Source organism: Gaeumannomyces tritici, assembly GCF_000145635.1.
Source record: "Gaeumannomyces tritici R3-111a-1 unplaced genomic scaffold supercont2.9, whole genome shotgun sequence".
Lineage (NCBI taxonomy): Eukaryota > Fungi > Ascomycota > Sordariomycetes > Magnaporthales > Magnaporthaceae > Gaeumannomyces > Gaeumannomyces tritici.
The window spans coordinates 348,729-373,647 of record NW_008804553.1 but is presented as its reverse complement, the minus strand read 5'-3'; the positions used below and the strand labels follow the sequence as shown (position 1 = coordinate 373,647).

Here is a 24,919-nt window from a genome sequence, read left to right as displayed (position 1 = left end):
CAATCACAGAANATTTCATCATAAACTCCCAAACGCAGCAAGGATATCTTGAACTCGATGCACATGCTCGCTGTGGTCATCAACATCGACGCGACTCCCGGATAGACTCTCTCCCTTGGCATCCAAAGAGGGGCTCGGGTGGTCTGATGAATGTCTGTAGTCGGGACGAGGAGCCCATGGGCCGTAAGGAGAGGCGATTACAACTGGAGAGTATAGGAGCAGAAGAATAAAAGGGCACCAAATCAAAAAAAAAAAAAATCATAGCCACGCGCCGTCGACCGAGTACACGCTCCCGCTGACAAACGTGCTCTCGGGCCCGAGCAGGAAGGCCATGACGTTGCCGACCTCCTCGGCCGAGCCCTGGCGCTTGAAGGCGGTCGGGTCGTCAAAGGGCGCGTCGGCTGGCCTGCCCGTCAGGTCCCAGTTCTTCTGCATCAGGGGCGTGTAGATGGCGCCGGGCGCGACGGCGTTGATGCGGATCTCGCGGTCGCCCACCTCGAGCGCCGCCGCCTTTGTCAGCCCGATGACGGCGTGCTTGCTGGCGTCGTAGGCGGCGTGGTAGGCGAAGCCTGTTTTTTTTTTTTTTTTTAGGAGGTTAGTTCTCTCATGTCTCCCGAGTTCTGCAGACCTGGGTGGGGAGGAGGTTTATGAAGGGGCATCATCCCCTACCCTTCAGCCCGTGAATGGACGCCACGTTGACAATGGACCCGCGGTCCGCCATCCTCCGCAGCTGCGCGCGCATGCAGTACATGGTGCCCGTGACGTTGACGGCCAGGATGCGGTCCCACTCGGCGTCGTCCATGTCCGCCACGGCCGTCTTGCCGTGCACGCGCCCGATAACGCCCGCCACGTTGGCCGCGCCGTCCAGCCGGCCGAAGCGCGCGAATATCCCCTCGACCCAGCCGTCCACCTCGGCGCGCCGCGAGATGTCGACCCGCGCCGAGGCGTACCTCGCGCCGGCGCCGGAGCTAGAGAATTGCTTGTCGGCGGCCGCCAGCGCGTCCGCGTCCACGTCGGCGATGCACATCGTCGCCCCGCGCCGCGACAGGATCTGCGCCGTCGCCAGCCCGATCCCGCTCGCGCCGCCCGTGATGGCGAACACCTTGCCTGCCAGCGGCCCGGCCGCCTCCCCCTGGGGGGTCTGTTGCGCTATCGAGCCCATGGCTTTCGCCTTGCGCTGGTGTTTGTTGGTAGGGGTAGGTGGGTGTGGTATGTAGGCCTCGATAATTATTTCGTGCCCCTGTGTTGGTGATGCCTATAAGGGGATTTGCTGGATGCGAGATGGAAGGGGCGCAAAGAGACTGCAGGCGGACGGGCCTGACAAGGACGGGGACGACAGAGCTTCCAAAAAGGAGGGATGGAAAATCAGTTGACGGGTCGAGGGGCAAGGGGGTAAGGGGGCAATGTGTCACACCATTATAAATACAAAGCAAACCGAGCTCGGAGAGAAAAGAAAAAAAAAGGCAGAACCCGCGCCCGTAGTATATCTAGACCGGAGTTATTGCCCTCCCCTTCGGCACGGCCGCCTGGCTGTCAGAAGGGGACCCCTCTCCTGTCTGTCTCCATCAGCGTGGGCATGACTCTTCCAGCCCCGCGCGGCGGTAGATGTCCCCCTTTTTTTCTCCCGTGCTTTTGTTTTTATTTATTTTTCTCCCGCCCTCAATGTTTCCCAATGACAGGCGGATATTTCGGGATTGACAAATCGTGACATCCGCCATCCGAGAGCGCGCGCGGGCCGGCGGGACATGCGTACGCGGGGGTGTGCGCATGTGCGTGTGGGCGAGGGGCTACTTCGGTAGGAGGGGGGGCGGATTCCCACGCAGGGCCCGCCCAGAAACCGGGGATCATAGGCGGGACTTGTAGAAACCGACCTGGTAGTGGCTGGCTTACTGTCCATCCACTGCTGTTTTTTCTTCTTCTCCGTTTCTCCCTTGCCCCGATGGTAACCTCGTCCGGTTGCAGCGGCAACAGCCAAGCTCCGCCCGGGATGGCCAGTCGAGCAGGATCTGGCGGGTGCTGGCTAGGTCGGTGGTAGGCGTGTACCTATAATATTGGCCCGTATGACAGAACAACAGCCCGATTGTCCAAGCTGCATATCAGGTGCAGATGGCGTTACCAGGTCAGCCTGGCCGAGCTTCCGCGGGGAATTTCAGTGATTTGCCGCCTCATCCTGCGAGGTCAGACGAATCTCCCGTCGGGTAAAATCAATCGCCCATCTCCAACTGCTGGCGCCAGCGGCGGAGGGGAAGCTTGCTGCGGGTGGAGTCGCGGGCGGCACTTCGAGGCTCAAGTGGAGGAAGCTGCAGAGTCAGGGACTTTGTATGCTTTGGGTTCAGGAGTGGCACCCAAGCCAGAGGCACCACGTCGGGAATTGCAATAGGTGGCCAAGACATTAAATGGTGCTGGATACCTGTAGGTGAATACCAGATGGATAGGTGAATAGGTACACAGGTACGTTGCCATAGTGACTCGTTCATGATAGGGATCTTCGGCAGTGAAGATAGTGCATCGGCTGTGGTTCGGCGCGAGAACCTCTAATGTCGGGAGTTGGGGGGGAAAAAAGGGTGGCGCAAAGCAAGGCAGAGCAATTACCCGGCGGGCGGGAAATTGTCCCAGTTTGGTGGATCAGGCACCTTGAACACCATCCCTGGTCAAAGTTGGGATGGGATGGGATGCCACGCAGAAGAAAAGGCTGGGAGTGATGTTGGCCTAAGCCCCGAACCCGACGGGGGAAGCAGCCGCCCAGAGCCTCAACGAAGAGCCTTGAGATGGGACCAAGGCTGACGTGACTCGCTCAAGCTCGCCAGGGCCACATCCGAGCGACCCAGAAAATGATGGCGGCGCCGGATTGCCAGCGTTCAAATCCCCAAGCGTTTCGAAGAGCTGGGTTTAGACCGGCTAGTCGGCCCTCCAAACATTACGTAGGGTTGTCAACGCTCGTTGAAAGCAGATGGGCGGATGCGTCTATGGTGTTTCCATCAATCCCGTCATGGATGCCAAAGACGGGCTCTACGAACCCCAACCTTGGATCGCCCATCCAACCCTAACCCGCAAAGAGGTTTGGTCTTGGGTTACCCCTGAGAGGACCAACCGTCCCTTGTCAAGGACCCGAAATAGACGTCTATTCGGCAGAAAGGACGCGCAATCCACCAAGTTCTAGCTGGCCTCTTCCTTGGCTGCTGGTGCGCCTGCAGCAGCCGTTTTCTCGGCCTGCTTCTTCTCCTTCTTTTCCGCCTGTTGCCGCGCCTTCTCGAGCTTCTTCAGCTGGTTCTTGGTCATCTTCCCATCACCGGCGGCCTCACCCTCGGCACCATCCTTGGTCTCTGTACCGAGGCCCGCCGTGTTCCATTTGAGACTCAGTGGCCTGGTCTTCATGAATTCGGCCACAACCTCGTCCGTCACCTTGGCGCGCCGCTCCTGGAAGCCTAGCACATACTTCTGGAGCTCCTCCGCGCACCTCTGCTTGATCTCGCCCGTCAGCATCTTGCCCGTGCTGTACTCAACCCTAATTTTCTCGAGCTAGATATTAATGTCCAGAGTCAGCCATAAATCGACATGAATATAATAGGCGCCGTTTCACATGTACGTATAACTGACCTCTTCGTCATCCTCAAGGAAGAAGGTAAGGTACTGGTACGGCACGTCCTTGGTAGTGTCACCGCCCTTTTCCCTGTGCTCCTCAACGGTGACCTGGCCGCCTGAGAATGCGTATTTGTTGACCTTGTTCAAGATCTGCTTCGGCGTGTCCTTCATGAAGATGGCCGACGTGTCGATGCTTGCGCTCATCTTGGACCCGGGGCCCTGTAAAGCGTCAAGGAAGCGCGCGTGGATAAGAGACGGCTTGGCGAATTCTTTGGAGTCGTTAGCCAGTGCCCCTCATGTGCAAAGTCTCACGTTTGATCGTCGACATACTTAGCCTCGACGCCACATCGCGCGTCATCCTGAAGTAGGGATCTTGATCGATGGCGCCTGCGACAGCATCAGCAACCACGCCTCGCCGATCGAGCACTCATACTATTTGTGCAATCTTACAAGGAATCAAGCAGGGGATTTTGCTTGAGATCTTCTCGTCATCCCCAAAAATGTGAGGGAAAGACGATGCGAAGCTCGTTGCGCCTGAGCGTGGTAGCTGGTCAGTATCGACTGCACATATTGTGAGGGGAATTGTGCGGCAGACTTACCTTGGATGCTGCCGAAGTGGATCTTGCCGATATTTGTGCTATCATTGAAGCCGAAGATGGCTTTGGCCTGGTTATATGTGATGTGCTTCGACAACCTTGTGATGTTCTTGTAGAAAGCACCGCCGATGAAGCTGTTGAAACGTCAGCTTACCCTGGTGGTGTCGAGGGAGGTGGCGGCCGTGGTTGCACTCACTCGTAGTCCGAGAAAATGAATGTCTTTTCCGGGTTAAAGCCGACGGCGATGATGTCCCTGACATTCGTCTTTGTGTAGGATTGGACCTCCTCGATTGTCCTCTTCTCGCTGAAGAGATATTTCTACCTAGGTGTGAGCAAGCGACAGCCCTCGTACGGCTTCAGTAACCACATACCTCGTCCTGCGATTGGTTAGCGTCTTGCAATCCTCACATCCCAGAACGGCAGTCTTTATGCTTACGTCGGTCATCATGATCACCAAGGGCACCTGGAAGACCTCTTGCAGCCATCTTGTGAACTCGAAAGGGACCGTGTGTCCAATGTGCATCGAGTCGCTGTGAAAGAACTACGGTCAGCCCGGCTCTAGCAATTTATCCGGCGGGATATCCAGATCCCAGTAAAGGCTCGAAATGCTTAGTACCTGCTGGGGCCGCGGCCAGTGTAGAGGAAGAAGGGCTCGTTTCGCTCGTGCCTGTCGAGGATGACCTAGAGCCCCGAGCGCAACCCAGTCAGCCTGTCCTCCCTTCCACCCCGAGTTTTGTTTGCGAGCCCGCATAGTATCGGAGAAGGGAGGAACTCGTACGTCGAGTTCGCGGTGGGAGAAGACGATGCCGCGGCGCATAAACCGGTGCGGTTTGTGGCCGGTGACGCGCTCGAAGCGCTCGAGCAGCTCGGCGTCGATCAGCTTGGTGCCGAACTCCTCGACAAGCTTGTTGTAGTTGATGGCCTGCACATTTCCCTCGGCGTCGATGCCGCCGCTGACGTTCCAGGGGTCCACGCTCTGCTGCTGCTCGACGCCCTTGGCGGGCGCCGCGGGCGCCGTCTGGCCCTCCTCGGTCGTCGGAACCACGATGTTTGCTGCTGCCATTGTAGCCGCGATGGTATGTAGTGGTTTTCCGGGTCGTATTTTGGCGTTGTGGCCTCTTCTTGGGAGTTTTCGGGCCGGCCGTGGCCTTAGGAAATTTGCGCCGAGGGAGTCAGGCAGTCAGGAGGGCAGTCGTCGGCTGGTGCTCGGGTGACGTGTTGCGCGTTTGAGTCAATTGATTTTTGGCGGGGTTCTTTCGCAGCTGCGGGGTGCTGAGCTCCGGGGCGGGGGTGGGTCGAAGTGGCTTCAATTCTTCCCGTCACCCACTTTGGACGTCACTGCGGCTTGGAGCAAGACAGGTCGGGAAACACCTCACTGGCAACCTCACTGGTATTAAAAGCTGTGCTGCAGCATCCATCTAGCTTGGGTGTTCAGTCGTCGTTAATGTCCAAACTCCTAATCATCTCGCTCAACTCGCAAACCACTCCCTTAAACACGGCCTGCTGCAAGCGCGGCTTCGATAGGTCGTCGCCAAACCCAAAATCACAGTTCAAACATTTCTTGGTGAGCTCCTTGTATCTGGGTCCCAGCACGCAAGATCCTTGGGTGGATAGCTTCCGGACGCATAGTACATCATTCGTGTCGACGAGTTCGCGCCACATTCCTATCTGCAACAAGATCACCCCAAGACTCCACAGCGTCAGGTTGCGGATGCCATACTTGAGCATGTCATCCTCTATGGCCGTGGAGTCGGGCGTGGGTGCGGTTTGCACAACACCTTCCATGTCACCGCAGGTGCCAGGACCGAGCAGTGACGGCGCGTGCTGCGGCGCATTGCTGAACTCGAAGCCGACATGGAGAGTCTGCAGGTAGCTCGACATGCTCTGGCCTATCTTGAAGAACGAGACGTCGTTGAGGGAAAACAACTCTCCGAGCCATGGGGTGGAGTGGAACTTCAGCACGGCCGTGACGAGGTTGCGCGCTAATCTGAGCTGGTCTGGGAGGGAGAGCGAGGTCTCGGCTGGGCTGGAGAGGACTGTCCTCATGGAAACGAGGGCATCCGGACCCGAAGTTGACCAAAAGAGGTCGTGCGCCGTCTTGTTCCCCAGTGCGTTGTAAAAGGTGTGTCTGAAGTTTTCTTGATCGCTTGTGTCGATGTATCCCAGACAGTCTGCCGAACAGGGAGATTTGGGGAGGGAACAGTGACCCAGGACAGAGCAAATGTCATGAATCCGCAATGGACTGTTGGATCTGACGTCCTGCTCTGGGGCATCTGCTTGCAGCTGCGAGGGAGTTGGCGACGGTAATGTGGGTGCGTCGGCAAAGCGAACCCTGCGGCGCTTTTGTGGATGCACCACTGCAGACTCGTCTTTTGCATCAGCCAGGGTGTCGCTGTTAGAGTCCAGCCGATCAAACATCATCCTGGATTTGATCCGCAGCCTTGCGAGGCTGGCTTGCATGACTGGGTTGACGAGATGGTTGTGGCCGTAACATATGACGGCCACGTCCATCTGGACGTCGCCATCGGCACGCGCGTCCAAGAAGAGCTTGACGGAATGTCGCGTGGGACGGGCCATTTGCGTGGACTCGGGGGCTTTGGACCAGGTAAGCGCCAGCGCCTTGTGGAACGCCTTTGATGCACGCCTGACGGGGCCATATTGCCCATATTCTGTCCTTTGCTCCAGGCTGAGGCCTGCGTGTGGTCCAGCAATGCTGTCCCGTTTTCCGACGATGTTGTCGTGAGGGATCCCCGTGAGATGTCCGCAGGGCCGCGTATGCACAGAAATCTCAGCCGCTTGCTCTCGGAGGCATCGAAGGGTTTTGATCGAGTCGCGGAGGTCTTCGATTTTTTGTTCAACCTCGCTTTTATTCCAAGCGACTTTGGCCCGATCTCGCAGTCTCCTGATAGTGTCTTTAATCTTTTCTCCCTGCATTGCAAGTCTCTTGTTGGCTTCCATCTGGTCGCCGGAGGGTGTTCTCTCCAACTATTAGAAAGGCAGGAAAGCTCTACGTACCTGATGCTGGTCTGCCTTCAAAGAGTCAAAGCATCTCAGGTGGTCCTGGAGCTCCGACAGAGAGGTTCTGATGTCTTCAATAACATCCTTAAGCAACCCCTCTTTCGCCTTTCCAAGTGCAAGCGCAATCTTTTCTTGCAGCAGTCTGTTCTGCCATTCCGGATGTCCGGCATCGCTCAGCATCTCTTCAATTGCCGTCTCGTCATCAGGGCAGGCGTTCCGGAGGAGGAGAAGGTGGATCTCGTGGCGGAAGCTCTGGACATGGTAGAAGTACTTCGTCTCAGTCCTCCTCACTTCTGGAGAGTAATGGCGGAATGTCTTGAGCTTTTCGCCCACCGTGATGTAAACCTTGATACATGTGCCAAGCAGTGCTAGGACACCTGTGGTGATTGAGAGAGGATCCATTGCTAGATGTTGTTTACGGAGATATGAATTTTGGGAGTTCGCAGGATATGTCGCTTGAACGAGATGCTTAACCGGTACAATATTGGGGTGACAGGCAATCAGCCAGCCTGACCGGCCAGAGGAATCCAAGCCAGCCACATATCGGGGAGCGAGACCGCGGGGTCATGCACAGCCACTAGGAGCACCAAGGCTGCTGAGGTTCCGGCTTCATCACGTCCAATCGATCTCTGGGGCTGAGCAGACTGCGCATTTGGGTGGGCGGACTGCGCCAAGTGTCAGCTGCCCGATGTATTCGGGATTACCTGGGGCAATTTGCAGTCGAGACTCTGCCTTCTCCCCCCCAAACTTGCTCGCGATTGCTAGCGCTTGGAATCGCTCCAAGATTGCCTCACGATCGAGGCCGAAGCTATGGATATATTACATGCCGTACAGGCATCCCAGCCATCGCCATCAATCGTCCAGCAGTACCTCGCCCAATTATGCCACGGGGATGTCGTTGACCACCGCAGCGGCCTCGTTGGTAGGCTTTGCGCCGAATGCATCGCTGTTTTCCGAGAGACCTTGAGAGCCATCTCCAAGGAGAGGGAGGCTCTAAACGGAGGCGAGGCTTATACCAGCCTCGAGAGAAGCTACGGCCGCCTCAGGCTTTGGTCCGACGGCCACGGGATCGCAGCGGGAAAGTTCGACGAGGTTTTTGACAGGTCGAAGGGCCTCCGGTATACGATTCTAAAGCTGTTGACAAGTATCAGTAGCACACTGATCGAGCGTAACGACGCCATTTCCTTTTCCGTAAACCCCTTCGTCATACTCAAGGAAAGATTTCATTGTGATTCTAACACATCTGCCATCCAGGGCTCATCCCGCTTGCCCTCACAGGGCATGGTACCTCGGCCCCCGCTCTCTCCAAAGGCATCCATCTCCTCAGGGAGCTTCAAGATGTCGTCCAGTCTGTTCAGAGCGATGACTTCTCCGATAGCTCCTCTGCTGACCTTAGCTCGGACACCATCGGCGATGTGATCGAGGATCTGAAAATAGACACTACATGTCTCGCGGATCTGGATCATCTGCTGAAGGATCCTATCTTGGAGATTGATATCGAGCAGGCAGCACCTGCGGATCGACTTCTTGATTGGCATCCAGACAGCGTGTACAGTCACAAAATTGGCGCCAGGTTTCCTCAGGCGGACGTCTCTCTCGTCGAGTGGCTGGGAAAGGCCAATTACTTGCGGTACCTCAGATGTCAGCATGCAAGAGAAACATGCGAAAGCGCTGCCACGTATGTGGCTGCTCCAGCCCAGTCCGAGACAGCAAGCTCCAAGTTCAACGATTCCGGCCTTGGCAGTTCTCTTCCATCAACCACATCCTACGCCGAAACGGTCATGTCATACGGCGGAAGGGGCAGCCAGTCAGTGAAGATTCCGCCTCTAACAGCTGAAGCAAAGGCCGGTGTACCATTTTCGTGTACTGCGTGCGGAAAAGTCGTCTCTATCACAAGCAACAGCATGTGGAAGAAGCATCTGTTCGAGGATCTGCGACCTTGGTTATGTCTCGACATGGCATGCCCCTCCTCGCAATCTCCATTTGAAACTCGCCAGGATTGGGCCTCCCACCTAGCTCTCGACCACAAGCTGGATCCCGAATGGGCGTCCTTCAGCTGCCAGCTCTGTCTCGAACCGACTGGGTCCGGCCGGCTCGCCATCACAAAACATCTAGGAGCGCATCTAGAGGAAGTCTCGCTTGCTGCCATCCCTTCGCAGCTGGATTTCGACGACAACTCTGACCAATCACGACCTTCCTCGAGCGCAGATGGAGAGGATCTAGAAGACGAAGCAGTCGAATCGGCAGCTAAATTGAAGCACGCAGAAAGTAGCGCACCTTCATCTGCCCGGCCGCAAACGGCAGGCGAGTGGCTCCGTGACTTCGAAAAGCGGGCTGAGTTGAATGAGGAGGAAGATGGTGAATCCTCATCAGTAAGGATGCGCCGGCTCGCGCTGCTGAGCATCGCCACCAAGGAGGCAGGCATTGCCGCTGGGCTTAGGGATGCAAAAGATTTTAAGAACGCTCAGAAAGCGTATCTCAGCGCCATGGACATCCTTGGCCAAACGCTCGCAATAACAAAGGGCGCGAGGCAGAAGGAAAATCTTCAATCTCTAGTCCGTCCCATCCCCTTGTTACATTAGTGATGGCCCACGCACTTGGGCTCTTGTTTGTCAGAACTAATAGTCGAGGTCTCAACAGGGCCAGGCCTACGCCACTCAGTGCATGACACTCGAGGAAGACATACGGATTGCTAGCCAAGCGCATGGTGAGGGGGGAAATTTGCAGTCGACCTTCCGCGAATCACCCAAGCCGGACCAGGAGCTGTCCAAGCAGCAACAGCTCCTAAAGCCCGCCCGAAAACATTCTGGGGAGGAGGACACTACGTCGGAGACTTTGCAGGGGTTGGAAGACGCGTCTATCGCTGCAGGTAGAAAAGCAACAACAACAGCGGCGGCGGCAGCACCGTCATCGCCACCACCACCGCCAGCAGCGTCAACAGCCGTACCACTGTCACAAATACCACCAAAATCAGCGCCACCGCCAGCACCAGCGGCACCAGCGGCACCAGCGGCGGCATCTACGGCTACGCAGCCCACAGCCCGAGCAGCACCAAAAAAAATGGCGGAGGCACAGGCGCCAGTGCGTGACTACAATGCGGGACTCAAAGAATGGTTTAGCCGCTCCTTAACGAAAGATTCGATAGGCAACTCTAGAGCAACCACGACACCAGTTGATACCAGCACTGCAAGTGGGACTCTTCAGCAACCAATGATTCTGTGGCAGGAAACGCGCAAGCCCCGCTTCCTACGTCGGATCCGGGAGTTTGAGGACTTCACCCAGATCCTCGACGACGAGAGCGAGGATGAAGACGATAACGGCGATCTCGCGGCTGACCTCAAGGCCAAACTCAAAAAAGGGGCGGCCGAAGATACAGAGAGCGTTGTTAGCGAGAACTCGAACCTACACGCCGACGGAAGTGACGCAAACCAAAATAGGTATACAGTGAAGCCCGTAGACGCGTCGCCACAGCCTCCTCCATCAATGGGCGCTATTAGCTTTGCCTATGATTACGCGTCGCCGCTGCGTCCTCCATCAATGGCCGCTATTAACCCTGCCTATGTCATCGATGGCCCGCAGTACCGAGGGAGGCAGAAGTCGCCTTCTGGCCCAAACCAGGAGGTGGCCAGCGACCTTGATCTATCTCCTCGTGGACAGGGCCTTCCCATCCCCTCGCCGCCAGTTGGCTCCGCGACCGATGCTTCTAGCGAGCTGTTCGAGGGCAGAGAACATGCCAGAAGTGCCCGTCGAGATGCAGATTTGGAGGTTATGGAGGAGGTGTTCGAAAACCGCAAGGTTACCAGCTAGGTTCGTATAGCACGGGCTAAATCACCCGCTGAAGCGGCCTCGAAACGAGAAGCCGAGGTTTCTACGTTTGCCGACCCCGAGCGTGAGGACCAAACCGAGGCTGGTGCCACTGAAGCGCCTCAGACGCCGGTGAAAAGGATGCGAACAACCAAGCCCAAGACCAAAACGGGCTGCAGAAACTGCAGGTAAGTTTTCTTGAAATGACGTCCCTTACCGATTAAACATCAATCATCAAGGTTGCTGTCCAATAATGTTTGCCTGAAATGGCTCGCGCAACCAAAAGCACACACACACACACACACACACATCTTCAGGCAAACAAGATTTTCAAAATCATTATGGCATAGAGCTTGCAGCCCAACCTTGATTTTCTTTCTCTTTTTTGCTTCCTTAATTCTCCTGTTTTTTATTTAGCCCGGTGGCTTCACCTGATGGCGTGCCCAGTTTGCTAACAGCTCTCGCTTGGCCAGACAGAGGAAGATCAAATGTGACGAACAGCGGCCCGCATGTACCCAGTGCGTCCGCTCGCGCAAGGAGTGCACCGGATACATGCCCCAGGCAAATGTAGAGGAGAAGGCCATAGAAAAAGCCTCCGAGGCTGCGCCGGCGGCCGAGCCCAGGGCTCGTCCTGGCGCCAACATATCGGCCAATCACCCGGGTCTGACTTTTGGCGTAAGCAACCTCCGACGCGGCGGCTACCCTCCAACACAATACCACACGACCAGCAAGCCCTCACCCTCAGTATCGCGGCAGCACGCATCGCCATATCATACGCGGGCGTACGCTCGGCAGGCCCAGCAGAGCGGTTATCCTCACCACATATTCTCCACATCCGCCTCGCCCATCCCAACCGTCCAAAATGCCGCCCAGCAGCAGGCCACAGAAAAGGCCTTCAAGGCTGCGCCAGTAGCCGAGCCCAAGGCCGGTACTAGCGCCTCTGACCGGACGGCCAAAGAAGCTGGCGCCTGGAAGGAGGCATAGGAGGCTCGCGCCAGAGGAGAGAAAGCGCCGACGCAGGCCAACTTTCGGGCTCTGGAAGAGGCGGGCGAGAGAAAATGGGTAGACACAATTGTATATCAGTGCCCACGCAGCTACTATCTCCAAACCCCTGGTCAGAAAGCAATGGCTTTCAAGAGCCTTCCGTTCGTACTAGAACCCAAATTCCGGAATTGGCGGCAAAAGTTTCATCAGTCGTATTGGCACCGTCAACTTCTAATTGCGTCGGCAGTGGCTGCATGTCACCATATATTTTTGCCCCCCAGACTTCAGTCATGCAAGGACTACGTGCTCTTTACCCACAATCCACAAGCCCTTTCTCGCGCATAGCCCCTTATTTGGGTTGGCAACAGAACACTCGCGTGCTAATATGAATGCTGTGAGGTATGGTTCAGAATCCAGACACACCCGGATCATCGACACCACCCATATAAGAGGAATCAAATACTACTGCGCTGTCGAGGGCTGTCCGCACTCCCGTGCTGGGGCCAAGCCCCTTTCACGCGGAGGCATCTGTGATGAAATATACGGAGGAAACCCGGTATTTATCCTAGGCCATGAGCCTGAAGCAATGATTGAAAGATCACAGGAAAGGAAGTCAGCAACAGAAACTCCAGTCATGCCCTTGCGGCTTGCTAGGGCATGCGCAGGGGACGAAATAGGAATGCAACCATAGGAAGCCCCTGACGATTCAATTGGCAGTACCATGTCAGTTTAGACATTTGGTCTATGTAGTGCATCACCCTGTCTGGCTCCCTATGCCCCTCTGGACCTAGCAACAAGAGGTTCGCCACCGTTTCTAGGGCTGGCTGCCGTCCGCTCATTCGCAGTAGGTCCCATATATGGAATTTGACAAGAAAAAGCCGCGACTACGACACCCATCCCCTACCTGCCAGCCTCTCAAAGTTGAAGCGGAATCTCGGATTCCGACCAGACGACGTTAGGATCGCGATTTTCATACAGTGGCTGTACCCCCAGCTCTACGATGGTGGCGATCTGGCGGGCCACAGCAAAGGTGCACCGGATATTCTCGGGCTCGTTGTCCTCGTCCCCTTCGTATTCTGGGTTCTTCAGGCGCGCCTGCTCCCTCCGGCGACGCATCTCCACCTCCGCGCCGGGGCCCTTGGGCGGTACCAGGTCGGCGTCGGCCTCAACGACGCCGACAGTGCCCGTCGCCTCGCTGTACTTGTCGACAACGAGGAACATGCTGCCCGTCCAGATGTACGCGCCCTTGGCCCGGATGTTTGTGACAAACCACTCGTTAATCCGGGTTAGGTCCCAGCCGAGAAAGGGCGAGCCGGCAGCGTGGCCAGCAACCATAGGCGGCCGTGAGCGCTCTTTGCCGTTCTCGGTGTATTGGTCGACGCGCTCGAGCTCGGCGGCAGACTCGGCGCCCAGGATGTGCAGGCGCAAGGACTCGCGTTTTTGGAATATGGCGTCGTCTTGGAGCAGCTGGTCGAGAACAGAGCTAGGAACGTCGGCTACGACGAAGACGGGTAGAATGCTACCTTCCGGCTCCGCCCGATTTGTATCTCCCTCCATTTTTGTTCGCTTTTTTTGTTTTGTTGTTCTTCTCCCCTCCCGCGGGCCGTCGAAACTTTTGACGAAAATGAATTTGTATCCCCTGTCACGGTGACTGTCTAGAAAGTTCAGAGTCTTAGATGGGTATCGCCGGCCATGTATGTAATCTTCAGGCTACCTACATAGGGGTGGTGGGGCTAGCTGTAGGTGGTGGCTGTGTAACCAATGCACACACCAAGTATTGCATTTGGGGGCGGCTGAACGGGGCAGAGCCCAGAAGAGGGTGCTGGGATTACTCTTGGCAAGACATTGAGCCAGCAGAAGAGCCATGGGATAGGATATCCAGCTGGGCAGCTACACTACAGCTCTAGCCTAAAGCAACCGTACCCATCGGGGATATCACTCAGGGCCATTTAACATGCATGCTATGGGGGTTATTCCTGACTATACTCAACATAACACTAGAACCTTTGCAGACATGCATCTTCGAGTAGATGTGTAGATACCTTCATAGGGGGCAACCTTGGTTAGCAATTAGACCGAACGAGAATCACTGGGAGCAGATGAAGAAGCAGAAGGCCACAGATCAGCAGGAGGCTGCCGCTGCCGCCCGGCAGCCCAACAACGGCCCCGCCCCCGGAAACCCCAGCGCATTACCGGCACCGCAAGGCGGAAGCACGCGGAGAACGGGGAGGGAGAGCACGTCTGCCCCGCTGGAAGGGCTCAATGAAAAATACCAAGGCGCGCCTCTGAGAGGCCCGAACGGAGAGGCTATCGCTTGGGATCTGCCCAGGCCAAAGAAGACAATCAGCCTTGCTGATCGCACTAAGAGCACTGCAGGGCCATCTCGGCTCTGCCAGCGAGATCCCCCAGTGGGGCTTTTGCACTCTACCACAGCGGGGGAAGGGCGACGCCAAGAAGACAACGGCTGCGACGGGGGGTGAGGGGAAGAGCACCGACCCTGTTGCTAAAGGGAAGCAAGGCAAGACTGGAGGCTCTAACAAGGCTTCCGGCCCGGCGACGCAGAAGGCAAAGAAGAGCAGTGGAAAACATACAGCGACCCCCGCGGGGAAAGGCAAGGACACCGCGAAGAAGACAAACACAGCTACTCCCAAGGGAACGAAGGGCAGCAAGTCGAAGGCCACCTCTCAGGCAAAGGGTACAAAGGGCACCGCCAAAAAGACAAGCACTGCTGCTGCCAAGGGGAAGGATGGCAACAAAGCGAAGACCACCTTCCCGCCGGAGAGCAATAAGGGAAACACCCACAAGACGCGTCCCACAGTAGCTAAGGACAAGAAGGATACAGCCAAGAAGACATCCCGGCTGGCAAAGGGAAGAAAGCCTCGGCGAAAAAGGGGAGGGCCAAGACCAAAACATCTGCTGCCCATGGCAAGAAAAAACACGGGAAAGAAAGTGTCCTCGTCAGGCCCCAAAGGAGGGAAGAGTCCCGTGCAAAAGGGAAAAGCAGCTGTGACGAAGGGTAAAGAGGCCATCGCCAGAGGAAGGCCTCTCTGGGTGTCAAGGGCAAGAAGGTCACTGTCAAGAAGACAGGTGCTCTTCTCCAAAGAAACAAACAAAGGGGAAATTCCGAACCGCAGCGACGCCCACAGCGGGGAAAAGGACCGCAAAGAAGATAAACAAGGTTGGGGCTAAGAAAGGTGCTCCCCGGCCGCTAGGAAGAAGGCTGCTGGGGAAAGAAAAGAGCGCGGTTCCAGCGTCAAAGAAGAACAGGGCTCCGGTCAAGAAAAACGAGGGACCCGCAGCGAAAAAGAGCACGGCACCGGCAAAGAAGAACACAGAACCAGTCAAAAGCAACGCTCCAGCGAAAAAGACGACAGCCTCTGCCAAGAAGGTTATAATAGCACCAGCAAAAAAGGAAACTGCACCGGCCAAGAAAATCACCAGCTTAATGGTTAAGAAGAACACTTCTCCTCCGAAGCTCGCAGGTGCTTCCAAAAAGGGTGGTCGGCAACAGTCGGCACACGCTCACAATATGTGCATGTGGGGCTGTCGACGAGCACCCCACCTGATTGGTGAATGACGACGGATTGGACCTGATGAGGTCAGAGCAGGGAGAAAAAAAGTCAAATGCAAAAAGGCCAGTAGAGCCTAAGCAGGAGGCCAAACGTGAATGCGGGATCATGTTGTTGGCGCAATGGGTTTGCCGACGATGTCTCAGATCGTCGCCGCGGCCTACATTTCTCCAGCTAATCCGTAAAGCTAGCACGGGTAGGACTCAACCCGAAACCAGGCCCTCCTCCCCCCTCGACTGCCACGGCGACGGCTAACGAAGCGGCGGCACGAAACCCCTAGCAACCGAAGGAAATGGAGGCCTCCCCCAAATCCTCCTCCTCCGCGCCCGGACGCTCGCGGCTGAGCATGTGCAGCTAAAGGCCGCGCTAGAGTCGGGCTTCGAGGCGACCAAGGCCAAGCGCGCGGGCGAGATCGCGAGCGTGGCGGCCGCGCTCGGGGCCTGGGAGAAGGCGCGCGCCAGCATCGGCGAGCTCGAGGCGCTGGTGGCGTCGCCGGCCGAGGACCCCGAGATGCGCGACCTGGCGCGCGACGAGCTCGAGACGACGCGCGCCGAACTCGACGCCCTGGGCGGCCGCCTGTCGGCCGCCCTGACCCCGAGGCACCCCTTCGCCGACATGCCGTGCCTGATCGAGCTGCGGCCCGGCCCGGGCGGGATGGAGGGCCGCTTCTTCGCGGACCAGCTGTTCCGCATGTACCAGAACGTGTGCGTGCGCCGGGGCTACCGCAGCCGCGTGGTGTCGTACGAGCTCGCCGAGGGCGCGGGCGACATGAAGGGCTCCGACGGCGAGATGCCGCTGCAGGAGGCCATCCTGGAGGTGCAGCACGGCGGGGCCTACGACGTGTTCCGCGGCGAGTCGGGCATGCACCGCGTGCAGCGCGTGCCGGCGACGGAGAAGCAGGGGCGCACCCACACGAGCGCCGTCGCCGTCTGGGTGCTGCCGTCGTTCCCCGAGGCGGGCGAGGCGGGCGACGACTCGTCGTCGGCCGACCTGGACGACCCCAACAGCGACCTCTACGTCGACCCGACCGAGGTCCGCACCGAGACGATGCGGGCGCGCGGCGCGGGCGGGCAGCACGTCAACAAGACCGAGTCGGCCATCCGGCTGACGCACCTACCGTCGGGCACCGTGGTGAGCATGCAGGACTCGCGGTCGCAGCAGCGCAACCGCGAGGAGGCGTGGAAGATCCTGCGGTCGCGCGTGGCGGCCCAGCGGCGCGAGCAGCGTGAGGAGCAGGCGGCCAGCATGCGCAGCAGCGTGCTCTCCAAGGACCGCATCACGCGCGGCGACAAGATCCGCACCTACAACTACAGCCAGGACCGCGTCACGGACCACCGCAGCGGCGTCGATGCTCACAACCTGCCCGACGCCGTCCAGGGCGGGCCCTCCATCGACCGCATCCTCGACAGCGCGCGAGAGTATATGATGGGCAAGGACTTGCGCATGCTCGTCGCCGACGAGGAGGCTGCCGCCGCCGCGGCTACCGCCGGCCAGAGTGGCGGGAAGGGCAAAAAGTAGCCGGGCCGTGATTTGTGTTTTCGTCTATGCTTCGAGATCTCTGGCATATATAACACCTACATGAAGTCCCAGGTTAGGGGTCCCAGGTGCCTGTTCCTTCCTTACTCGAATCTTGGACTCCATCAGCCCTTTCGTCTACATCAGGGCGGCAAGTCCTGATGGCCACGTACTACTACATCAGATGTGTCCAATGCAGTCATGCACACCCGCAGGTAGCCTCAAGTGCAGCGTCGGCCGTCAACGTGCACCTGCAACATTTCGCCCACACACGTGCTGAGGGTTGACAAAAATCAAAAATGCCGTGAACGCCTTGCCAAAGGCTGTATCCAACTCTCCCCCATCCATCTCTTCCGCCCAATGCCGGAACCTAGCCAGCTGCAAGAGCCTCTGCTAGCCTCAACCACCCCAAATTGCTCTGATCAACGAACGGGGGCCACCGTCCCGAAACGGGCATCCTCGACTACTGATCGGATGAGGCGCCAGGGGTTTACGTGCTCTGCATCCCGAGGCGATCCCATCATGCAGCCCATTTTGCAGCTTCTGGCCCATGTCGGCCGATTCGTCCAATATCTACTCCCCATCGGCGCTATAACCCTGCAGCACCCTGGCGCACTGGTACACAAAGCCGTGCAATCGCCGGTGGGTTACCCATCGGCCCTGAACATCTGTCTTGTGGCCGGCTGGCGACGACGACAAACGCGCAATCCGCACTGTCGCTTCATGCAAACCTCGCGTCCCATCCAGGCCAGGCTAGTCCCGTTCTGGGCTCCTCTTCACCTTTCCTCCTTCCTCCCCGGGCCGACGCGGATGATGCGGTCCTTCCTCGTGCGCCTGTACGCCTTCCTGCGCCGTGCCTGTGTGTAGGTGATCAATAGGCTTGTATATAGCATGACACGAACCTGCCTGCCGCGAATAGTGTTGAGGGAGGGAGCGATGGATTGGTGGCGAGCTGGCTTGGCGGTCCCTGGAAGAGCTCTTGTCCCCGTTCCTTTCAACCCTCCTCTCCTCTGTCTCTTTACCTCTCAAGCGGCAGACCTGGGTGCTCGCTCTCGGGTGACAAGATTCAATCTGGCGCCATCCATCATCGTTGCCTTACATTAATACCACGACCATGCACCTCCAAGCATACCTCTCCTCGTCAGCCCTGCTCCTAGGCGCGGTGGCTGCGTACAAGAACTTCGTACCATATGGCGCCACCCCGAGGATTGTCCAAGAGCCAAGCCTCTACGATAGTGACATCAAGTTCCAAGCGATCAACGGCCACAGGCATGACGCAAGACAGTCGAGGCCGAACCCACGCTTCCTAAATGCCAACACGACTAGTACGTATCTCCCCTGAGCCGCGTCTCTACCATGCCTGTGCTGACAATTGATGACTTCGTAGGATTTGCCGTCAATGGCACCGGCATCCCAGATGTCACCTTTGATGCTGGCGAGTCGTACGCGGGGCTCCTGCCAATATCGCAAAACCCTGCGGATCCCAATGGCCTCTTCTTCTGGTTTTTCCCGTCCACGAACCCGACGCCCGAGAAGGAGATTGTGATCTGGCTGAACGGAGGCGTAGGTTCCCATCGATGATCCCCAGGTCAGGTGCCATGCTAACAGTGCCCGTCGTCTCCACAGCCCGGCTGCTCATCTCTGATGGGACTGATGCAGGAGAATGGGCCCATCTTCTGGCAGAAGGGCACATTCAGGCCCGTGTCTAACCCGTGGTCGTGGACGAACTTGACCAACGTCGTTTGGATCGAGCAGCCCGTAGGCACCGGCTACAGCACTGGCATACCGAGCGTCACCAACGAAAAGGATGTTGCTTCGCAGTTTCTTGGGTTCTGGCGCAACTTTATCAACACCTTTTCGATGCAGGGTTACAAGGTGTATATCACGGGCGAGTCTTATGCGTAAGCCTGCTTTCCCAATCCTTCCAACGGCCACATTCATATCTCAACAAGCCCCTAACTAACGCGACGGGCGAGAAATCAGCGGCATGTACTGCCCATACATTGCCGACGCCATGCTCAACGCCAACGACAAGACGTACTACAACATGTCCGGCCTGATGATCTACGACCCCTCAATCGCCAGGGAAGGCCTCCAGCAGGACATCACCGTAATGGGGCTTGTGAAAGCCTGGCCGGGTGTCTTCCCGTTCAATGATACGTTCTCGAACGAATTGCGCGGCCGGGATATCCACTGTGGCTTCACCGAGTATATGAACAAGGGCCTCAGCTACCCGCCAGCAGGCCCTCTGCCTGTTAAGCTCCCTGGAGAGGGCGATGAGCAGTGCGAGTCCATGTTCAACACCGTGTTTTCGGCCGCCAGCGACATCAACGCCTGCTTCAACATTTACCAAGTCTCTGCGACCTGCCCGATCCTGTGGGATATAATTGGCTGTGAGTTATGCCATGTCCCCCTCCTGCTGTTCCCATGACCCACATCTACCCCTGAGCCCCTGACCAACAGCCAAGCCCTTGCTGACCGTTGGGTCTAGTCCCTACATCCTTTCCCTATGTACCAGCCGGGACGACCTTCTACTTTGACCGCGCAGACGTGAAGCGGGCGCTCCACGCCCCCGCCAACTCTCGCTGGAGGCCCTGCTCGGAGCGGCGCGTCTTCGTCAACGGCACCGACAACTCGGAGCCCTCGGCCCTGACGGTGCTGCCGGGCGTCATCGACCGGACGCAAAACGTCATCATCGGCCACGGCGCCCTCGACATGATCCTGATCGCCAACGGCACCCTGCTCGCGATCCAGAACATGACGTGGGGCGGCAAGCTCGGGTTCCAGAACCGGCCCGCCAACCCCTTCTTCGTGCCCTACCACCGCGAGGTCGGCGTCGAGTCGTACTCGGCCTCGGGCGTGCTGGGCGTCACGCACAAGGAGAGGGGGCTGACGTACGTCGGCATCGAGATGGCCGGTCACATGGTGCCGCAGTTCCAGCCGGCCGCGGCCTTTAGGCACCTCGAGGTCCTGCTCGGCCGCGTGCCCGACCTGAGCTCCACGGCGCCCTTCACGACGCCGGGCCAGCGCGAGGTGCGCCAGCCCGAGCAGGGCGATCTTGGCGGTCCGCCAAAGGGCGCGGTCGGCTCGGCGCCGGCGTGCGGTGCTGGCGGCAACGACACGAGGGGTGGTGGGGGAGGTGGTGGGGACAGGGGCGGCGGTGGGGAGGGACAGGGCTCGGGAAACTCGTCTGCCGCGGCCACGGTGGCGGTTTCGCTGTTCTCGGTGCTGTTTGGCTGTCTTGCCCTCTTCCTATAAATGCATACAACCCGAGAATTCGTAAGGATAGGCCTTGAATGTATCATATCGCGTCAGGCAGAGCTTTTTGCCTGGCGTTTATAGAGCTTACGGAATCACATCTCTGACTATGCGGCACAGCAAGCAAGCCGTGTTGGACAAACTGTTCTCTGCTATTTAATGATAGTTTGGCTGCGGCCAAAAGTAGACATCCGCATCCACCTCCTCCCGGCACGAATCTCGGGCGCCGCTCCCTTCACATCTGACCACTTCCACCCCCCGTTCCCATGTTGAATGGTCACACGGGTATTCAAACATGTACCTCCCGTCCTAGCAAGCCGTCCCAGCTACCCTCGTGGCAACCGCCCCTAGCATTTGGTCTGCGTCATCGAGCAGCCGTTGGCGCCGTCGCAGGCCATGGCACAGAAGCTCGGGGCCGAGCCGAAGGCGCTGCAGTTCGCCTTGCACCTTGTGGCGCCCGAGTGGGGAAGGCTTGGGACCCACCGGTACCGATGGGCGATGACATATCGAGGGCCACGAGGCTGGCGACAGCGGCGGCACCCAGGAGACCGAGGGGGGACCTTGCAGGGCTGCATTGTTTGATGCTTGACGGTGCGGGGTTTGGGTGACTGATGTGGTGGTATGTGGGGGTCGATGACTGCTTGGTGAAGCCTGGTGATGACTCGGCTGTTGAGTCAAGGGCGCGCCATGGGACTATATATTGAGGCCTTGCATGCGCTTTCTGGAGCCCTTGATGGGTGGAGCCGTCTTCAACGGTTCCATCACATCTGCCGCACAGAAATACCACCCCTTACATGATCTTATCTGCCGATAGTACTACGTAGAAGGAGCACGGCATTCCTTCCTTCCTTCCGTCCACTGGCATCATTGGAAAGGCCACGAGACTAGCAACGACCCTGCCCTTGTCGCTTTTGAGCGGGAGCCCTCTTGACATTATCCGGAGGATTTACAATTTGACTCTATAGAGTGGCGTCTGTAGCGAGAGAGCTATGGTGCGACCCTCGGATCACACATCTTGTCGTCAAGCAGTATAGACTTGGAATCGAATCACATTAGTGTTTCGGTACTTGGCCGCACCTCCCTCTAACGCTGTCCTGAACTTGAACAAAATATAAATTCAACAAGCTATCAAAAAAAACCGCACTATTACCATTCTGCGGATGGACCCCAGGCATACTCTGTGTCCAGTGCCAAACCCGCAGCGGAGTTGAGCTCAAGCAGCAGCATGTTCCCGCCCTCCGCCGCGTCGCTGGATACCTCGAGCCCTTTGCCCCCACGGCCAACCCAGCCGCCGAGAACTGCTCGGGTTGAACTGGGAGACCCAGGACCTGGCCATCAACCGCGCCAACACCACGGCCTCCATTGGCGCCCATCACTGTCGGGCGGATCCTCATGATCCTTGCAGGCAGCATAAAGGCGGAAACATTTGCGCGCTTTCAAGCCAGCCCAGTACGTCGAGTCGTCGGTCAATTTTCTGGGTGATAGAGAGGGGATTATAAAAGATGCTAACAAGGAGTCCGCCATCGTTCAGAAGGTCCCGCTCAACCACCTTGATGAGATCACAGTGACTTAGGCAATAGGAAAGACAATAATTAGTGTGTGAGGTGGGTCACATGACATACCTACAACGCTAGTATTTAGTCCTGGGTTCGTTGGCTTCCTTTGCCGGCTTTCCCTCAATCCGACAGTTTGCACCTCCGACAGGAACCGACGACACCGAGACGGAAAACCACCCTGGGTTGGGGTTTGTCGCCCTTTGTCCCAGGGGCTCCCCTGACCAACTTTCGGCGCAACCCCAGCCATAATGGAACTGCATGCCGCCGGCCTCCCTCTACTATAATTCACACCATTACCAGCACTCAACCGAAGGCGACAATCAACAAACCTTTGTTGCAACCCGTCGAACAAACTGTGTTTCCAAGGGCTCCCGTTCGTTCTCGACGCCGAGTTGAGGCGGGATTTCTTGTGGGTGGTGCATGGTGGCATCGCGAGCTTTGCGGCTACCACCATGCGCGCATGGGTTATCCAAAGTCTGTTCCTCCGGGAAAACCTCAACGGCTATTCCATTGCCACTCATCCTTCAGCTCGACGTGAGCCAGGCTATTCCGTCATAAACTGAGACTGTACTTGTACTGAGAACACCGTCTTGACTTTGCTGTACCCCAATTTTGTCATTCCCCATTTGACCCCGTTACAAACGACTATTTAGCTCACTTTCTAAAATGTACATTGCTTGCCGTTTTATACGTCTTAGCCACCTGCACAGAACTATCCTGTTTGCTCCGTGCTGTACTTACACCTCTTCTCCCGCAGGGCTGGAGCGGCAGCGATCTGAACAAGGATACGGTGAGCATTACGGCTCCTTGCTACGCCCTCCTGGGGATGAGGAGCAAGACTGACACATGGTTGGGATCTGGTCCCGAGTCCCATTCCCGTCAGGTCTCGGTTTTGGCTTGGTTCCGACTCGGACAAAGAACTTTTTTCCTGCCGTTATCAAGAGTAGCAGCTCTCTCGTCGTCCGAGGCCTCCGAGGGCTGTATACGCAGCCACACCTGTCGGGACCGAGGGTTTTCCTTGCCAGCTCCGGGGAGGTGCCCACAACTTTCCATCACTTTCCTATATCTTTTTTCTTGACGTCCCAAGAATATGAGATGACTTTAAAAAACCATGCCATCTTTTTGCCCCCAGGCAGGCCCCGCGCCCAGGTGACGGTGACATGTGTAGGGCAACGCAACCCCATCCACTCTCCTGCTACCCACCAGCCCTCTCTGTTTTTGTCCTTATCTTCACTTACCTGCCTCAGACCCTCAGACGCCGCAAGAAGCTGGTCCAGAAACAAAATGCAACCCAGCTGTCTATTGCAGCACCTTCCAGCCGAGCTTGTTTTGAACATTCTAGAACAATGCAGCTCAGCTGGAGACGTCTTTGCGCTGGCCAGTGCTTGCCAGCGGCTATATAACACCTGGAAGGCCAAATCCGGAGGCGTCCTCTGGCGGATATTTCTCAAGGAGATGCCTGATTTCGACGATGCCTTGATCTCGGTAAGCGACCAAACAGTGCACCTTGTCGTGCGGACCGAGGCCCGAGGGTCTGGATGATGCTGACCCTCCTTGGCTGCCAGGCACGCCTAGGAGAGCAGGCCCGCGAGGCCGAGGCCCGGCGGACGATTCAGTCGATCGCTCTATCGCCAGGAGACTTCAGTGGCCACCGTAGAGTCCCAACCATCTCGGAAGTGAAAGCGGCCAGGGCCTTTCGCCACCTTGTCGACGCCCTGGTTACCTACACCGGCGACCTGGACCTCGAACATCCCGAGGATAGGGCCGACCGTCGCACGTGGCCTCGCGGCCAGGAAGACAGCGGGCCAGAATCACCAACCCGAATGCCCGAATGGGACGACAGCGTTCGGAAGGCACTCTACAGGGTGCTCATCTGCGGCGCGGCGCTGGCGGGCCCGTACAACGAGCCCCTGGTCGTCGCCCGAGCAAGCGACGACCCGGCAGTCAACGGTCTGCCCGGTCGCTTTGGTGCCCAAGAGCAAGCCGGGATGGGCCTGTCCGACACGGAGGCCGACTTCCTCGACCGGTTCACCGTCTGCAGCATGCAGGCGACCCCCCAGGATGAGGAAGTCGTCTTCGGCCCCCTCTGCGACTGGCTTGTCGGCAACATCTTGTCCGACTCCGACTCAAGACGGGCAACGGCGGATCGATTCCAGCGGACCTGCGGCCGGGCCCTTTGCTGTCGGAACCGCCAGAGCCCAGGGTCGTGCCGGATAGATCTGATTGGGAGCAACGGCGCGCATTCAGACGCCCACCTGGTCGTATGGGAAGCCGCAAAGATGATCTGGCTATACCAGCACTTCGCTGAACTGTTGCTTCCAAGCGCAGAGCCAGGGCCGGTTGGAGCCCCCCAAGGGGTTGGCCAGGACCGGCTTTCCAAGGCCCTGGCCGTCTTTTTCGGCGTGTTCAGGGCCGAGGACGTCGCCCTGATCAAGCCTACCTCGACCAACCAACCCGATTTCGCCTCGGCCAACCTTTCCATCCCAGAGGAAGGCGACCACATCGAGCTACAATACGACGACTTTTCAAACATCGAGTTCCGGGCCTCGGGCGTCACGCTCTTTACCGACTGGATCTACCACGAGTCCGGCCGCTCGAGCGTTCGTGGTTCCACTGGACACCCAGTCGCGCCGTTGCGACTCAAGTTCTTCGACTATTTTCTTCGGAAAACAGTAGGACTTCCAATCATCCGTGGGTCATACAGACAGTTCCACGACGATTTCACTATGTTGGTGACAAATACTGCCACCTTCGCACTGGATGACGTGGAGGGAAGGGAGCCATCTGACCAGTCCACCATCGGGTTCTTTGACAGTTCCCACTTCTTTTGAAAGATTACCACTAGGTACAGGCGGATTTTATATAGGAGGGGGGAGGAGAAGATAGTCGCTTCTAGCGTAGAGCCTTTGTCGATCAAACCGAAGAGTTGAAAAGCTTACAGTCTTGTATGGCTACAAACCACATATAGAGAACATGGTAATCTTACTGCAGCCTAGTTATCCCCTACCGTTTTCCGCTTCCCGGTTCCCGTTCCTCT

At 57.5% G+C, this 24,919-nt stretch overlaps 10 protein-coding genes across 10 annotated transcripts; 5 read left to right on the top strand and 5 right to left on the bottom strand.

The window, feature by feature from the left end:
• Window positions 1-258: 258 nt before the first annotated feature.
• On the bottom strand, window positions 259-1,162 carry GGTG_12585 (3-oxoacyl-[acyl-carrier-protein] reductase; the record flags this gene model as incomplete). Its single annotated transcript, XM_009230486.1, has 2 exons — window positions 259-569; window positions 670-1,162. 2 exons carry the CDS (start codon window positions 1,160-1,162, stop codon window positions 259-261), a joined length of 804 nt encoding a protein of 267 aa, XP_009228750.1.
• Window positions 1,163-3,156: 1,994 nt separating this feature from the next.
• GGTG_12584 (tryptophanyl-tRNA synthetase) lies at window positions 3,157-5,241 on the bottom strand (the record flags this gene model as incomplete). Its single annotated transcript, XM_009230485.1, has 9 exons — window positions 3,157-3,519; window positions 3,598-3,851; window positions 3,913-3,969; window positions 4,033-4,116; window positions 4,182-4,312; window positions 4,375-4,496; window positions 4,615-4,708; window positions 4,795-4,859; window positions 4,957-5,241. 9 exons carry the CDS (start codon window positions 5,239-5,241, stop codon window positions 3,157-3,159), a joined length of 1,455 nt encoding a protein of 484 aa, XP_009228749.1.
• Window positions 5,242-5,538: 297 nt separating this feature from the next.
• Window positions 5,539-7,671, bottom strand: GGTG_12583 (hypothetical protein). The gene is made up of 2 exons (XM_009230484.1): window positions 7,194-7,671; window positions 5,539-7,106 (listed from the first exon to the last, which is right to left on the bottom strand). The coding sequence occupies exons 1-2, from the start codon at window positions 7,596-7,598 to the stop codon at window positions 5,610-5,612; spliced, it is 1,902 nt and encodes a 633-aa protein (XP_009228748.1). The 5' UTR covers window positions 7,599-7,671; the 3' UTR covers window positions 5,539-5,609.
• Window positions 7,672-8,006: 335 nt separating this feature from the next.
• Window positions 8,007-12,362, top strand: GGTG_12582 (hypothetical protein; the record flags this gene model as incomplete). Its single annotated transcript, XM_009230483.1, has 7 exons — window positions 8,007-8,340; window positions 8,451-9,751; window positions 9,837-10,039; window positions 10,087-10,277; window positions 10,342-10,935; window positions 11,014-11,188; window positions 11,474-12,362. The coding sequence occupies 7 exons, from the start codon at window positions 8,007-8,009 to the stop codon at window positions 11,982-11,984; spliced, it is 3,309 nt and encodes a 1,102-aa protein (XP_009228747.1). The 3' UTR covers window positions 11,985-12,362.
• A 291-nt stretch (window positions 12,363-12,653) lies between these two features.
• On the bottom strand, window positions 12,654-13,638 carry GGTG_12581 (hypothetical protein). The gene has a single exon (XM_009230482.1). It carries the CDS (start codon window positions 13,539-13,541, stop codon window positions 12,900-12,902), a length of 642 nt encoding a protein of 213 aa, XP_009228746.1. The 5' UTR covers window positions 13,542-13,638; the 3' UTR covers window positions 12,654-12,899.
• A 445-nt stretch (window positions 13,639-14,083) lies between these two features.
• On the top strand, window positions 14,084-15,173 carry GGTG_12580 (hypothetical protein; the record flags this gene model as incomplete). The annotated part of the gene is made up of 2 exons (XM_009230481.1): window positions 14,084-14,223; window positions 14,351-15,173. 2 exons carry the CDS (start codon window positions 14,084-14,086, stop codon window positions 15,171-15,173), a joined length of 963 nt encoding a protein of 320 aa, XP_009228745.1.
• Window positions 15,174-15,575: 402 nt separating this feature from the next.
• Window positions 15,576-17,079, top strand: GGTG_12579 (hypothetical protein; the record flags this gene model as incomplete). Its single annotated transcript, XM_009230480.1, has 2 exons — window positions 15,576-15,749; window positions 15,834-17,079. Coding segments are annotated over 2 exons (1,412 nt in total), but the record flags the coding sequence as incomplete, so codon positions are not given.
• Window positions 17,080-18,182: 1,103 nt separating this feature from the next.
• On the top strand, window positions 18,183-20,326 carry GGTG_12578 (hypothetical protein; the record flags this gene model as incomplete). Its single annotated transcript, XM_009230479.1, has 5 exons — window positions 18,183-18,393; window positions 18,456-18,631; window positions 18,695-18,969; window positions 19,052-19,461; window positions 19,560-20,326. 5 exons carry the CDS (start codon window positions 18,183-18,185, stop codon window positions 20,324-20,326), a joined length of 1,839 nt encoding a protein of 612 aa, XP_009228743.1.
• A 364-nt stretch (window positions 20,327-20,690) lies between these two features.
• Window positions 20,691-21,738, bottom strand: GGTG_12577 (hypothetical protein; the record flags this gene model as incomplete). The annotated part of the gene is made up of 2 exons (XM_009230478.1): window positions 20,691-20,992; window positions 21,504-21,738. 2 exons carry the CDS (start codon window positions 21,736-21,738, stop codon window positions 20,691-20,693), a joined length of 537 nt encoding a protein of 178 aa, XP_009228742.1.
• Window positions 21,036-24,857, top strand: GGTG_12576 (hypothetical protein). The gene is made up of 4 exons (XM_009230477.1): window positions 21,036-21,775; window positions 21,858-22,672; window positions 22,766-23,367; window positions 23,448-24,857. The coding sequence occupies exons 2-4, from the start codon at window positions 22,549-22,551 to the stop codon at window positions 24,711-24,713; spliced, it is 1,992 nt and encodes a 663-aa protein (XP_009228741.1). The 5' UTR covers window positions 21,036-21,775; window positions 21,858-22,548; the 3' UTR covers window positions 24,714-24,857.
• The last annotated feature ends 62 nt before the right edge of the window (window positions 24,858-24,919 follow it).

Bases quoted from the DNA above. Each gene is read 5' to 3' on its own strand.
- GGTG_12581 (XM_009230482.1), bottom strand. From the start codon at position 13,541: ATGGAGGGAGATACAAATCGGGCGGAGCCGGAAGGTAGCATTCTACCC.
- GGTG_12576 (XM_009230477.1), top strand. From the start codon at position 22,549: ATGTACATTGCTTGCCGTTTTATACGTCTTAGCCACCTGCACAGAACT. The intron at 22,673-22,765 runs GTGAGCATTACG...CATTCCCGTCAG, and splicing joins GCGATCTGAACAAGGATACG to GTCTCGGTTTTGGCTTGGTT. The intron at 23,368-23,447 runs GTAAGCGACCAA...CTTGGCTGCCAG, and splicing joins TCGACGATGCCTTGATCTCG to GCACGCCTAGGAGAGCAGGC.
- GGTG_12583 (XM_009230484.1), bottom strand. From the start codon at position 7,598: ATGGATCCTCTCTCAATCACCACAGGTGTCCTAGCACTGCTTGGCACA. The intron at 7,107-7,193 runs GTACGTAGAGCT...CTTGCAATGCAG, and splicing joins TGAAGGCAGACCAGCATCAG to GGAGAAAAGATTAAAGACAC.